Below are 14,524 nucleotides of genomic sequence, written 5' to 3'. Positions count from 1 at the left end.
GAATCAACACGAAGGAGAGAAAAATACAACGTCCGGAAAAAAAGAGAAAAATCAACGTATCCGAGAGTTAAAAGGTAAGTAAAAGATTCAAACTTACCTGTAAAATAGAAAAAGTAACGTTGGGAAGGAAATTAACACAAGGAAAACAAGTATTTTTATACTTTAACACTTTAAAATAAATAAAAAAATAACAAAGTACAAAAAATATTTAGAGTATATTTGTTTAGTGATTGTAGTTGAGATTGAGGTTAGGCACAATTTAATTATGTACAAAACTTAAGCATAAAAGCTATTTTTTCTTGTTTTTTCTAATGTTTTTGGTGGGCCTCAACTACAAAAACAAGCAAGCCTCTAGAAAAGTAGAGCATTTTAAAGAGTCATAGATGATATCTATAATTCACAAGTCACGAGCCACGAGTGTCGTAAGCAAGTCTCTTCAAAGTAAAAAAAAAAATAGACCACCACCAATTTACAATAAAGAGAGAGGAGGGAGTAGAGAGAGAAAAACGAGGAACGAGGGAAAATAAAACCCTTTAAAAATGCTGAAACTTCGATAACATTACTGCTACCATTAAAAAAATATCGATGAGACAAATCCAACAACACCAAATAAGATCATGAACGATGACCGATGACTGAAGTGGGCTGCACTGACCGTCTAAATATTTCGGGGCTCATTTGCTTTTGGATGACTCGTGTGGCACACTTTGATCACAATTGGTGATCTTCTTTGGTGGCGTTGGATTCATCTCGTTGATATCTTTCTAACGGTGCCGGTGGTTTTATTATCGGAGTTTTGATGTGTCTTTTAGGTCTTTTTTTTCACTCCTCGTAATTTATGAAGAAAGAGGAGAGAGAAAAATAAAAAAAATAAAAAGATTTGGAGGCATATCAAAACTCTAATGATGAAATCACTGGTATCGTTGAAAAGATATCAACGAGATGAATTCAATGTCACCAAAGAAGGTCATGAACGGTGATCGGAGCGTGTCACACTAGCCGTCTGAAGACAAATAAGTCCCAACACATTTGGAAGGCTCGTTTGGTTCACTCCAGTCACCGTTTTTGATCTTTTATTGTATCGTTAGAGTTGTTTCGTTTATATCTTTTCAACGGCACCAATAGCCTTGTTATCGGAGTTTTGGTGTGTTTTTAAGGTTTTTTTCTTTCTTTGCTTTCTTGTCTCTCTCTCTTTCTCTGCTCCTTTCTTTTTTTTTTATTGTAAATTATGTTAATTCATTTTTAATTTTAAAAAAAGTTGTAAATAATATTTATTACTTTCGAGTCACAAATAACACGTTCGATTCTCTAAATTATATTATTTTACTAAATATTCTCTATGCTATATTATTTTATTAATATTTTTTTAAGTGCCAAACTACAAAGAAAACTCCTTGATAAAGAGACAAGCTTTTGACAGGAAAGTTCCTTGAAAACAGGGGCTTGTGTAAGCTTTTGACAGAAAAGCTTCCTGGAATGCGTGCCTATGTATTTGACTTTGATAGTCTATATTTAATCAAGATATTTTATGCTTTTATTTAAAAAAATAGATTAAATCGGATAATCCGGATTAACTCCTCTGTCCTCCACATATTCGGGTTTAAAAATATGGTTTCACCTAGTAGTGGACAACCCACTAAAATAAAACCACTTTAGACTTTAGAGTTCAGTGGATTGGATTATTAAAGTAATTTATAATAATTGTCCCTCTAATTTTAACGTACAATAATACAAAGCACCAAAGCCAGAAGCATCACCAAATCCAAAAGAGTACGACCCTAAAGGAAACAATATCTATGAAAGTAGACTATACATGGGCCCCCACACCACATAGCTGAGGCTTGAGAGGATCCCTCTGTCTTCTGGGCAGGCCCACCTGAACGGGCTTTGGCACACACAGAAAGCCCAAAGAATTTAGGTACATGTATGTAATGTTTATCTTATATAGTTGATTTTTTTTTTTCAAGAAAAAAAACTTTCAAATCAAGTTGACCCATCAAACTTAATACACTCTATGATAACTCTATGATAGGGTCCAATGCATATTAATTCAAAACCAAAATAACTAATGTGAATCATTTACCTAACTTGATTTAATCACTAAATCAATATAAAATTGATGAAATCATAATAAGAACACTTATTGGTAAATTAAAAATAAAATTAAAATAGAAATTAACCAGAAATTCTAACAAGATTTCAGATATTCATGGATAAGAAATTAATTATACTAAAAAGAAATGGAAATTATAACTAATATTTTAGCTATTATATTCAAGTGCTCATATTTTAGCTAAAATAAATATTTATATTTATTAGAGTTAAAAAATTTATAGGATAATAATTTGAGATTTTAGTTGTAAAACGAAGCATAATCCTTCCTTTTAACAGGGACGCGGGTTTTGAACTATTTCCATTATACAATTTAAGGGCGCGTGCCAGCGATCCAGTGAAGCACAAAAAACAACCTTAAACCAGGCAATCCGTACCTCTCTTGATCTGTCTGTAATAAGAGTTTACAAGCGAGCATCAATCATTACACAACAAAGCAAAGCCTTTTATGATTGTTTCTTCCCTGTTTACTCTGCTTCTCTGCCACTCCATCTTGTCAAATTCTTTCAGGTATTCGTTAATTATCTGTTTCTTTTTGTTCAATCTGTTTGGTTCCCAAGAAAATGTAGGGAAACAAAGAAAAGAAACTGTAAAGTATGTCACTTTACGGGAACTGTTTTCCTGCGAGTATATCATGATTTTGCTTATTCATTGAGATTCTTTCTGGGTACTGTTGTGTGTATTTATACGTATTTATTTACGTGCGAGTGTTTATGAGTGGTGGGGTATATCTGTGGGTCGCATGGGTTGACATAGTTGAATATTTGGGGATTTGCTTAGGCGTTATGGATGGTTTGAATGCAAGAAAAATGGTTGGTTTTTTATGATTAATTGCTTTTGATTTTGTTCTCAGCAAGAAATGGGGGTATATTTGAGCTCCCCTAAAACTGACAAGGCTTCGCAAGATGGTGAGAATGATAGACTTCGATATGGTTTGTCCTCCATGCAAGGCTGGCGTACAACCATGGAAGATTCCGTGAGTACTCTTTATGATTTGTGTGGTGCCTTTGTGAAAGAAAATTCAATGTTTAGGTTATATGTTGATGTTAAAAGTGATTAACTTTGGTATTGTCATTGCTGTTTGGTCATGTGGAATTAACCCAGAGGGAAGGTATTGAATTTAATGTTTCTATGCCCTGTGGTCTGCCCATAAATAGCCACAATTTTAAGTGCGAAGTGAACTACAAAATTTTGTGAACGCAGTGAGGTCTAGAACTTGCCTGATTCATTAAAGATGATTCACGGTGAATTATTGAGTTTTCTATTGATGTTTAGCGTGTTAAGACTGGAAAACACTGGTATGAATTTCGATAGAGTTCAGTGTCGTGAAGGTAGAAAGGCAACACATGTTGAATTTGTGTGATAATACAACTGGAAAATGTGTCATTGCAAAAGGAAGTGCTCGGCCCTCTTATTTAAAATGTACATGACGGGGAATGCATTTGTGGGGAATGCTGTCTACAACACATGAAAATGGACATTCAACAAAATTATGAGCCGTTGACAAATAAATGGCACCTGAACTTATTCAGTCATATAGAGTGGACAGAGTCACAGATACATATTGGCAGCATTAGCATTCCTTAGATGAATTTATGAAACAATGGAGATAGGGTTCTTGATTTCAAAGAATATAGCTAAGAGATTGGGGATTAGATCTGCATCTTATATATCATAACTTTGGGAATTAGATACGGATCCTTTCAAGCATGTATTTGGCTTCATAGAATAATTTTTGTCCAATTTGGTTAACTTATATTTTCTTGATGTTTTGGTGTGTTCCTAGTTGCATCCAAACTTATATAAGGTGTTTGACAGCATGCAGCTTATCCAGATTTGGACATTTCGACATCTTTCTTTGGTGTTTATGACGGTCATGGAGGTCAGAATTTACCTGAATGCTTATTTTATGTTTATCAATATATATTTTCTAGTATCTGTTACTATTTTGTAAAAACCTTATGGTTTTATTCGTTTTTCCAGATGCTAATATTTTATAATATGTCATCTCCTTTTCCCGATGCTAATATTTTGTAATAGTTTTGCAATTATTTTACAACAGTAGTTTACCTGGCATTAAAAAATAGTAGATGTTGAATTAGATATTAGCATTTCTTTTTCTTATTTCTTAAAGGGGGTTGGTTGGGGAAACTATGTATGACTTGAAGGATCTATGCTTAAGAGCCTAATTGTTTTTGCGTTTCAAAAGCGCTTTTGAAAAAAATTGAATTTTTTATTTTTTTTCTTTGTTTCAATTTTGTTTTTAGTGTTTTCATATCGTTTTGTTGTGCTGATGTCAAAAATGAATTTTAAAAAATAAAAAAATTATTTCAATGCATTTCTAAGCGAAAAGCACTTTGAAAAACAACTGCTACCACAATACCAATTGGGCTCTAAGTGGTGAGCTAGGGCTTTATAAACAAGGATTGATAGTTTGAATTTATTGAAAGGGATTAGGGTTGGTGGATCAAATTGAAATCGGAATTTGTTTTAAAATTTCAAAGAATGATTCAAGAGGTAAATTGCTGGGTTTTCTGCTGGCAACAAATAATTTGAAGTGTAAAGATACATTTATAACATACTCAAAATCTTTAGAAGAATCAGATGAGATGGATGATGGTAAGATGGAACTAATAGTAGCATCAAAGTCTATTTTTAATCAATTATCCCCGTGCTGGTGGCTTCTCAAGCATGCATCAACTTACCCTTCATGTTGAGCAAGGTTCATCATTTTGGTTATTGGTGATGGTGATGATTATCATGGTAGTGTGATGCAATGCTAGTAATCATTTCCTAGGTTAGTAAAATGCAGTTTGTCATTCTTATCAAATTCTATTGTTTTGCAGGTCAAGCAGTGGCTAAATTCTGTGCTAAATATCTTCACCAGCAAGTTCTCAGGCAGGAAAGTTATTTGTCTGGCGATTTAGGCACTTCTTTACAGAAAGCTTTCCTCAGGTTGTTTCACCTGTTTTCTCTGTACTTTGTTTAACAAATGGATATACATAACTATTCCCTTGCTAATTTTTGGTTGTGCCTTTGAGTAGCACATTATCAGATCCAATGGCCTGGACTCATATTTGGACTGTATGTATATGTTAGTACTTTCTTTGGTATGATTTCTTACTTCATCATTACAGTATGTTATAGAAGGCTTGGCTTATTAGGAAATAGAATGGAGGAAAAGAATCCCTTGTATAACCAAGCCCAACTGTTTCAGTACCATTGCTTGTTTGAGTTGCTCTTTGATATAATGGCTTAATTTGACAGTGGTGATCATTCATATGTAGTTTATCATTGTTATCAAAGAGTGAACAAATTTTACCCATATCAAATCATTTCCACCATGATGTTGATGAATGCAATAGTATGCAATTGTTTTGGTCAGTTTGTAAGATAACTGTTACTGGTTTTTGTCACAGTTGACTTAAAATTCTAACCCTTTGGAACCCATGTAATGACAAGTTTTATGTGCCCCAACTGAACTCTTGATGCAGAATGGATGAGATGATGCGTGGGCAGAGGGGATGGAGAGAACTAGCCAGCTTGGGTGATAACATAGATAAGGTTTCTGGTATGATAGAAGGATTGATATGGTCGCCTAGAAGAGGTCAAGTCAATGGAAGTTTGGATGATTGGCCTTCTGAGGAGGTACTCCATCATATTGTATAATGTTTTCTCAATTGGTTGCTGCTAATGGCACAATAAGGCTTCCTTGCTATTTGGGAAGTTCACTGGCATAGTCACATTAAAACAGGAGTGTGTAAGAAACAGCAGGGGTTTTTGCTGTTTGGGAATTTCTTGATTCCTGTTGGAAGGATATTTGTTTTGGGGAGTTTTGGCTCACATTTTGGTTCAGAGAGCTTATTTAGGCTTGAGTTTCATAGTTTTTATGGAGTTGAAGGCTTAGAGTCTTAAGACCACTGAGCATTCTAAACTGCTTAATGCAGTTTCTTCTTGTTGTCTTTAGCTTATTCAAATTTTCTTTTCCTACTAAAGAAATACTCAAGCCTAAGACCCCTGGGGAGAAGGGGGGAAATGGGTGCTGATTGAGCCACGAGCTCAATGGCCATTTATTCCAAATTAAACTAGCCTTTTCTTTGTTTTTTATGGTGGTTATCTTTCTTTGGCCATTCTTATATGGAAAGTTGCTCTTGCGATTTTAGTATGATATGGAACATTTGCTTCTCGAATGACAATCTAGTTCGATAATTTATGTTAATTTAGCTGTATAATTAACCAGATTTAGCACAGGTGTTCATGTTGTTTCATTGATCATATAAATTCTTATCCTTAAATATCTATTATCAAATGACTTACAATAACTTTTGCATACTGGCTGTTGTTAATGTTACTAGTTTTGGGATAGTATGTTAATGACATTTTAAGTACATATGTATAGGAAAAGTAAATTTTATTTTGCAAATATCAGGGGCCTCATTCTAGCTTTCATGGACCGACTTCTGGGAGCACTGCATGTGTTGCAATTATTCGAAACAACCAACTTTTTGTTGCAAATGCTGGTGATTCTCGTTGTGTTATATCCAGGAAGGGTCAGGTATTCCTGTTCCCTCTTTTTTGACAAGCTTTCAGCTTGCCTTTTCTCCCTCTGTATTTGGTAAAAGGAATTGATGGTTTCTTATTTATTTCCAATCCATGAATTGAAATGATCTTGGTGTTCAGTACATCATGCATGGATGCTTCTTCCCTGTTATGGGCTGTGTGTATTAATCGTGGAAACAAAAGTGCACCCCCACATACATGAATAGAATCTATGAAAGACTTGGTGATTGTGATTGAGAGATCACATGAAGAAAGGAATATATTTGCTCAGATAAAAGAAGAGGAGAGCTACAATTTCCATAGCTTGGATGAAACTAACATGTGCTTGTAGGGTTGGGCTAATTCTTGTCATTTTATCTTTGATCATGTATAATTTCATTGATCATTGTTCATTTTGCCAAATGCATTATTTGCATCATAGCAAAGTAATCTGTTGTTTAAAAAGGTTTATATACTTGGTCTTTCATTATTTAAGGTTTAAGGGTGTTTTGGTTGAATAAAAATGTTCCGGACACATTTTGTATTTTATATATAGTTATGGACAACTATGATTTTTAAAATTCTTTGTCGTTGACTGCATCAATGGAGGGCATAGCTTTCTGCTGTTTTCTCTTTTTGGCAAAAAAGCCTGTCAACCTTATTGAAAGGGACCTTTATATGTTTTCATCCTCTAAAAAATGGAAAAAACAGCTTCCTGGACCCAACTTCTTTTGATTTCTAATATGAGCTGGAAAAAAGAATTGAAAAGGGGGGATAGGATAAATTGAAGAAAGGCTCTTTCTTTAAAGAAAAAAAGAGCACAAATTCATGCAGTTTGATTCTTGTTGTTTTTTCTTTGAAGAGTGAAGGAATGTTAATGTGATGAAATTTATGCGTGTCAAGTCAATGACTGTTAATTTGATGATCATTGTCTAGTAGGACAGTTTTCTTTGTCTGTGATGATTCACTCTTTAGAAATCCTTGTTTCTCTAAAGGCTTCTTTTGTTATGTAACAAAGTTCTTTCAAGTTGCAAGTTGTAACATTTCATGGATCTTTCATTGTAACTCATGACCAGGTTTGTCATTTGTGATTACTGTAGTTCCATTCACAAGAAGTAGCACTGCACAGATTTAACTCTTAAGTGTGAGATTATCTTATAAATCCAAAGCAGTTGACTAAGTGGTGGCGATGATGGCATTCCATCAGTTAATAACAGCACTCCACAGCAGTCAATACCACAATCCATTTGTCTCACTGTTAATGATGGTGCCATTAATGAAGTGCCATAAATTGATGGAATGGCTCCATCATCACCCTTGACTATATATTCAACTCTTGATGGGAGAAGAATGAAGCAGCCATGGAATATCTGTATTGTCAAGCTTCCTTCTCTTGGTGGTGGCAGTCTCACCTCGTACAGCTATTAAATGAAGAATGGGAAAGACCAAGATGTTTTCAACCCTCTTCTAACTAGTTGTGAGGAAGAGTGTTAGTTGTCTAAAAAGCTATGAACCCTGCTACCATCCACTCACAAACTGGAACTTTAGCTTTCCCCTGTAGTACTTTATTTTTCCCAAGTGAATTGATGAATTTAAATCTGTACCCAAACAATATTAGCAGATACGTCCTTATATTTTAACCTTATGAGCCTAGATATTTATCCACCTCCTACTGTTGTACCCAGGTCCATGTATCATTTGGCAAGACAATAAGTGAATGGGTCTTTTGTGGAATTATGCTTCTATAATGAATGATTAGCATATCTTTTGCAAGATTTTACACGTGAAGTGTCTTATGCAAGTCCTTTATTGCAGGCATTTGACATGTCTAAAGATCACAAGCCTGATCTTGTGGTTGAGAGAGAAAGGATTGTGAATGCCGGTGGCTTTATTGTAGTTGGACGTGTTAACGGAACTTTAAACCTGTCTAGGGCAATTGGTACATGAATTTTTTTCCACTCGTGATTTCAAGACAAGGAGGCTTCAAAGGGGAAATTTACCTGTTCAATGCCAATTACTTCTTATGCTGTCAATTTCTTTGTTGCAGGAGATGCAGAGTTGAAGCAGAACAAAAAACTGCCTGCTGAGCAGCAAATTGTAACTGCCAATCCAGACATAAGGACTGTAAGTAGTGTTGCTGCCGATCTTCCTTCTCCTTGGTTTTTTCTTTCTTGTTTTATCTGAGAGCACGCACTTGTGGTTAAACGACCTCACATGGGCTAACAGATGTTTAATTTGAATACCCCCCCTACACACACACACACACACCCAAGGAAATTTTGTAGATTATCCATTGATGAATTATGTACCTGTAGGCTAGGAATCCTAGATTCTTTGGCCAGCATCACATGATTGGTTTATGTTACTATTATGCAATTTTTTTTCATGGATTTCTTGTATAATTTTTCATTGCACATGAATAGGTTGAGCTCTGTGATGATGATGAGTTTCTTGTTCTCGCTTGTGACGGGATTTGGTGAGTGAGTTTCTTTCGTTCTTAAGAGAGTGTATGTGTATGGTAACGCCATTTTCTCCATTTCTCCTTTCTTTATGAAATGTAATTTAGATTCTCTATGGATATCTTATTTGAACTTATATACATGCTACTGCGAATTCTAGTCTCAAAAACAAGGAAATGCGACTTGGAAGTATCTTTTTAAAGTTGCCCTCATTAGCTGACACAATTTCAGATAAGAAGCACATCGAGAACCTTAATAAAATATCAATTTCCAACTCAAAGATCTTTTGGAATGGCAGTGGATTTAGTGTCAAATTTTGTTTGTGTCAAATTTTGTTTGAAATTAGACAATTTGGTTTAATAATAATGAGATTTAGATACAAAGGTATAATTTTAAGATGATGTGAAGACTGCTGTTTTTTAAGTATCTGTGCGCCTTTTCTTTTTTTCTGGCTAAAATAACCCAATTTTATTGAAAGAGCACAACTGGTATTTGTATGCTACTCACTCCAAGATGCTATGTAACCTGAAAGCAATGCTTTTGTATTAGCTCTGCATAGAGAATGATATTTGCCATTGACATAGGGGTTAGAGGAAGCACATTCATTTAGCAACATATACACTGGAAACTAAGTGGTGCATGGACTCGGTTGTGTCTCTATTTCCTTTTTCCTTCTTGATCCACTGATCACTCCTGAAGAGCTTAAAGAGAGTCATTTGGATCTCCCTATTTTGTTTTATCTTGGAATTTGCTATTTTTGCTAATTCCACTTATGCCATAGGGATTGCATGTCAAGTCAACAGCTAGTGGACTATGTGCGTGAACAGTTAAACACTGTAAGTTCTGTAAACTTTAGTTAAGATTTTGAACATATGCACACATGCTGGTTACAATATTTCTGTCCAAATCTATGCAGGAAACTAAGCTTTCTGCGATATGCGGAAGAGTTTTTCACAGGTGTTTGGCTCCCGATACTAATGGTGGTGAGGGGTGCGACAACATGACCATGATCTTGGTGCAATTCAAAAAACCTGTTGAATCTGGTCCTTCTGCGGAGCAGCAGCCACCATCTTCTCATCAAGCAATGAAGGTTGACACAAGTAATATGGACAAGTGAAGGCTGAGACCAAAGAGAAGAGTTAGCAGAACAATGGGCCACAACTTTAACAATTAGGAGCTGAATTGTTGTGATTGTAAAATGATCGTTGATTTTTTTTTTTCACCTTGTTTTTTGAGTTCTGCACTTTTTTTTTTCTATAGAATTCTAGCTACTTATAGGAAGAGCATACCATGCACACGATGGAGCACAAAATATTAACAAGGTCAATTATCCAAACCAATGAACCAAAAATTATGGAGAACGTGGATTGGCGCAGTTGTGAGTTGATCTCTGTATAGATACATTCCAGATTTTCATTTTCAAGAGAGATTGTACTGGCTTTGTGGGGTTTCTTCACCTTGAAAAGGAAAGGAAAAGATCTGTTTCAGAATTTGTGGTCTCCACTCCTGCCCAGCTACCGTGTTGGAGTGCTAGTTTCAGTTTCACAATCATTCTTTTCACTGTTCTTTTTGTTCTTTTCATGGCTGCTGATGCTGAAAATGTGATAGACAAGGAAGAAACAACCCAATCAAGGTGTTTGATAGTTAAAAGCAAAAGCAATCTCCAGTTACAAAGGGTCAGCATCAAGCCTAGCAAAACCTTGTATTTTATTGGACAACAAGATTCTAGTTCCCCAGTTGAAGTTTGGCCTAGAGTTGCGTGAAGCAAGTTAAAGTTTCCTCCCTTGCTTTTCACATCTCTCCCTCTGTTCTTTTTTTATTGCTCAAGGAACCTTCGAGACCTGGAGGATACCCGATACCTAGGTTGCTTCTGAGGATGGCAATAGAAATTCGGAACATGGCAAATCAGAAGTCAAATAAGCTAGAAACCAGGCAAGTGCCGAGAAGTCTAAGTGTTCAGCAACTTCTTGCAAACAAATCAATAGTCTCAGTTAGCCAAGTTTCTTCAAGATTACTTTAGAATGAAAACCTTAAATCATAGGTTGCAAGACTTGAACACACTTCAAACCCTCGACTTCTTAACCACCTTAAAGCCGATGAAGATTGGTAGATGCATGAGAGTTCATTCCAGCATATAATTATATGAGTAATCATTGAAAAAAGGAACGATAACAAAAGAATACAGAAAAATAAAATAAAAATTTTCAAAAAAAAATGTAATTTACTGGATCATGATCATCATTGGAGAAATTATGACAAGTTCAAAGAGAGTGGTTAAACATACTACTAATTAAAAGCTAGCCTATGATACAGACCTCTTTTAATGATAAGATCATGATAGCAAGTCAAAGAAATGATAAACAACAAGAAAATTACAAGTCATTCTTAATATAGGATCGCATGATGGTCCCTCTACTCTAATAATATCTCATCTGTATTGTTGAGTTCTTCTCCTTCTTCTCTTTTTATATATATGCAACTTGGATAACTATCCTTTTGATTGCTTGAATTTGTCTCTTTGCGAACAAGGAATATGCCACTAGCAAGTGAATGGGACTGTCTTAATGAGTATTTCTTAATCAGTTCATGTCATTTAAATATCATAGATATTAGCATCATATGAGAAATTAGCACAGCCACAGCATCCAAACAGTAGATATTGGATTTGGATTCCTGCTTTCTTCTTTTGTCAGTTCATGCATGACCAAAACTTTCCATGAGAATAACTTGTTTGTCTGCATCCCAGACCCTAAGAAGGAATGGAAATAAATCTTCATTGAAGGTTCCATGGGGTTAGGCTTTGGGATTTTCATTTGAGAAATTTAGATCCAAACCCTAATAATTAATTAACCCTTCCCTTGAAACCATGCTAGCTTTGGTAAATGAACGTTTTTTTCCCTTCTTCTATATTCAGCGTTTTTTGACTTATTCCTTTACCAGGACTTGCTCTAATCGCAATCCTGGTGATAAAATTAAATACAAATATTTAACTCATCATCCACTTTGAGTTGAGAATTCTCTATACTTCAAAATAAAAAATAAATAAAATAATATTGACATATGAAACATATTATTATTCCCCAGAAGAAATGGTCACGACAAGGACATCGTACATGTTTATGTTTTGCTCTCTTGACTTGGTATTTAACCCACATGGTGAATTTACTAAACCATAAATTTCTTGATTTCGAACACCAACTCCTGCGTTAATGGATAACATTGAATTAAGTTTTGAGTTAATGGATGTAACACACATGTAAACCCTATTCATATTCTTATCCACTCATATATAGAAAAGAACAAGAAAAGGAGAAAATCTTATTTCGTGTCGTGACTCGATTCATGGATTTCGCGAATTAATACGTGGACTTTAATTATTTTATTGTGTCCTTTTTAGATTGATTCTTTCACAATTCAATCATTCAACAATAAATTTATTGAGAATTGAGTTTCATGATTTGTTTCGGTTTGCTTTATTTGAGGTTATTATGGTCTCATAACTTAGATTGCAGGTTTAGAATGTTAATGTGGGTTGACCCTGGTCAAACTAATATGTTTTCGCTTCAATATTTTTTACAAAAGATGTTTTCTTGAATTTTTTTAGTCAAATTACGTTTTCACCAGTCATTCAAGTTGTCTTTGGACTTGCTGAGTCGATTGGGTCAACTCCAACACGGTTTAAATTCTTTTTCTACTAGAAAACATTAGCTACGCCTGGATTTTTCTTTTATGCTAAAAAAACCAATCAGACTTGCAGCATAGTGCGGACCAACGATCTAGTAGTTACTGAAGAAGAATGTTTAAATTTTGAAATTATGTTTAGATACTTGATAATATGTTGAAAATTTAAATTGCATAATTTTGAGTTAATTTATATTTGAATTGGAATTGAAATTATGTATGCTGAATTGATATCTTGAATTATATACATGAACAATACAACCCCAAATCAACACGCTGAAATGTTTAGAAACCGATATGTATTGTTTCAATAAAAAAAACAGAACGCCAACTAGAACGGAACTCACAACCTTATTCTAAATTACCTAATAACTCCTAAAACCCAAAAATAGGTTAAAAAACTGAAATTGAACCCAAATTGGAAAAAAAAAACTTCTAAACCTAAAACTACCCTCTCATACAAGTTTAGAGACAAAAACCACCACGTCAAACTTCTCTTGTTGAATGGAACCCGTTGACACCTATAATAATAATTTTCATTGCTGAAAAGTGGCCAAAACAACAAATTTATGTTTCATTGCAATCTTCAGGTGACTTCCTCTCTCCTTTCTCTAACACAATGACCAAAATGCAATAAAAATAAACCTTCAAACCAAATTAAAATTATGAGGATTAAAAAGAACTTTTTTCAAGATTTTTAGATTAGTTATGTCATTTGTTATTGTTTTACACTTTGGTTCTTTTTCTTTTAAATTTTCATGTCCTTAAAATATTTTGATAAATTGATCAATAGTTTGGCTATTAAAGACTGTGATTGAAAAAAGAAATTGAGGACTAGGAAAAAAATGGTCATAGAAAATTAGGAGAGATGATTTTTGGACCTAAAAATTCATTTTTCAATCAAAAACACTATTAAGCCCTTCTAAATCACCTAATAACCATAAAAACCCAAAAAATGGATAAAAAAAATATAATTCAACCTGAATTGAAAGAAACTTTCTAGCCCATATCTACCCTCTAATGCAAGTTTAGAGACAAAACTACCATATTAAATTTTTCTTATTAAATAAAACTAGTTGATCTCATGAACGACAAAACTCCTCTCTTCTCGTCATTTTCAGACAATTTTATCTCTTTTTTTTCCAACTCCTGTACCAAAATGCAGTAAAAATAAACTTTCAAACTAAATTAAAATTATGAGGGTTTAAAAGAACTTTTCTCAAGATTTTTAGATTGGCCATGTTTTTTTTACACTTTGCTTTCTTTTCTTTTAAATTTATCTGTCCTTGAAATATTTTGACAAATTGATCAATAGTTTGGTCATTAAAAGTTGTGACTGAAAAAAAAAATTGAGGACCGAAAAGAGAAAAGAAAATTGGTCAGTGGAGCTACAGTAAAATGCCTAGGCATTTTAGTATGTCTAGTAATGGTTTTTTTTCAATTTGGTCCTAGCATTTCATTTGTTTCTAACTTCCTACCTGGATTATGCACAAAAGGAAAGCTACCGACACTGTACAGAATCAAAAATATATAGTTGTTGCAGGTACTGATTCATTTCAGCAACAAGTCAAGTGCTCTGCCTTGTTCTTCTACACTATTATCATAATCATTAACAAAAAAAAAAAAAAAATAGGATAGACTTTTAATAAAATATCATCCAAGTTTGTTATGGGTATTTAGGAATACAGGTGTAGTTGTTTTTTAAAGTGTGTTTTGTTTAGAAATGTATTAAA

At 34.2% G+C, this 14,524-nt stretch overlaps 1 protein-coding gene across 1 annotated transcript; it reads left to right on the top strand.

Moving 5' to 3' along the window:
- Positions 1-2,367: 2,367 nt before the first annotated feature.
- On the top strand, positions 2,368-10,600 carry LOC7478309 (probable protein phosphatase 2C 60). The gene is made up of 11 exons (XM_002304698.4): positions 2,368-2,622; positions 2,966-3,088; positions 3,931-3,994; positions 4,959-5,067; positions 5,607-5,760; positions 6,542-6,667; positions 8,467-8,590; positions 8,699-8,775; positions 9,075-9,127; positions 9,892-9,946; positions 10,027-10,600. The coding sequence occupies exons 2-11, from the start codon at positions 2,972-2,974 to the stop codon at positions 10,225-10,227; spliced, it is 1,080 nt and encodes a 359-aa protein (XP_002304734.4). The 5' UTR covers positions 2,368-2,622; positions 2,966-2,971; the 3' UTR covers positions 10,228-10,600.
- Positions 10,601-14,524: the final 3,924 nt, after the last annotated feature.

The sequence above is a fragment of the Populus trichocarpa genome, chromosome 3, assembly GCF_000002775.5.
Source record: "Populus trichocarpa isolate Nisqually-1 chromosome 3, P.trichocarpa_v4.1, whole genome shotgun sequence".
Taxonomy (NCBI): Eukaryota; Viridiplantae; Streptophyta; class Magnoliopsida; order Malpighiales; family Salicaceae; genus Populus; species Populus trichocarpa.
Note: the sequence above shows the minus strand (reverse complement) of the source record. Positions and strands in the feature narration are given on the sequence as shown.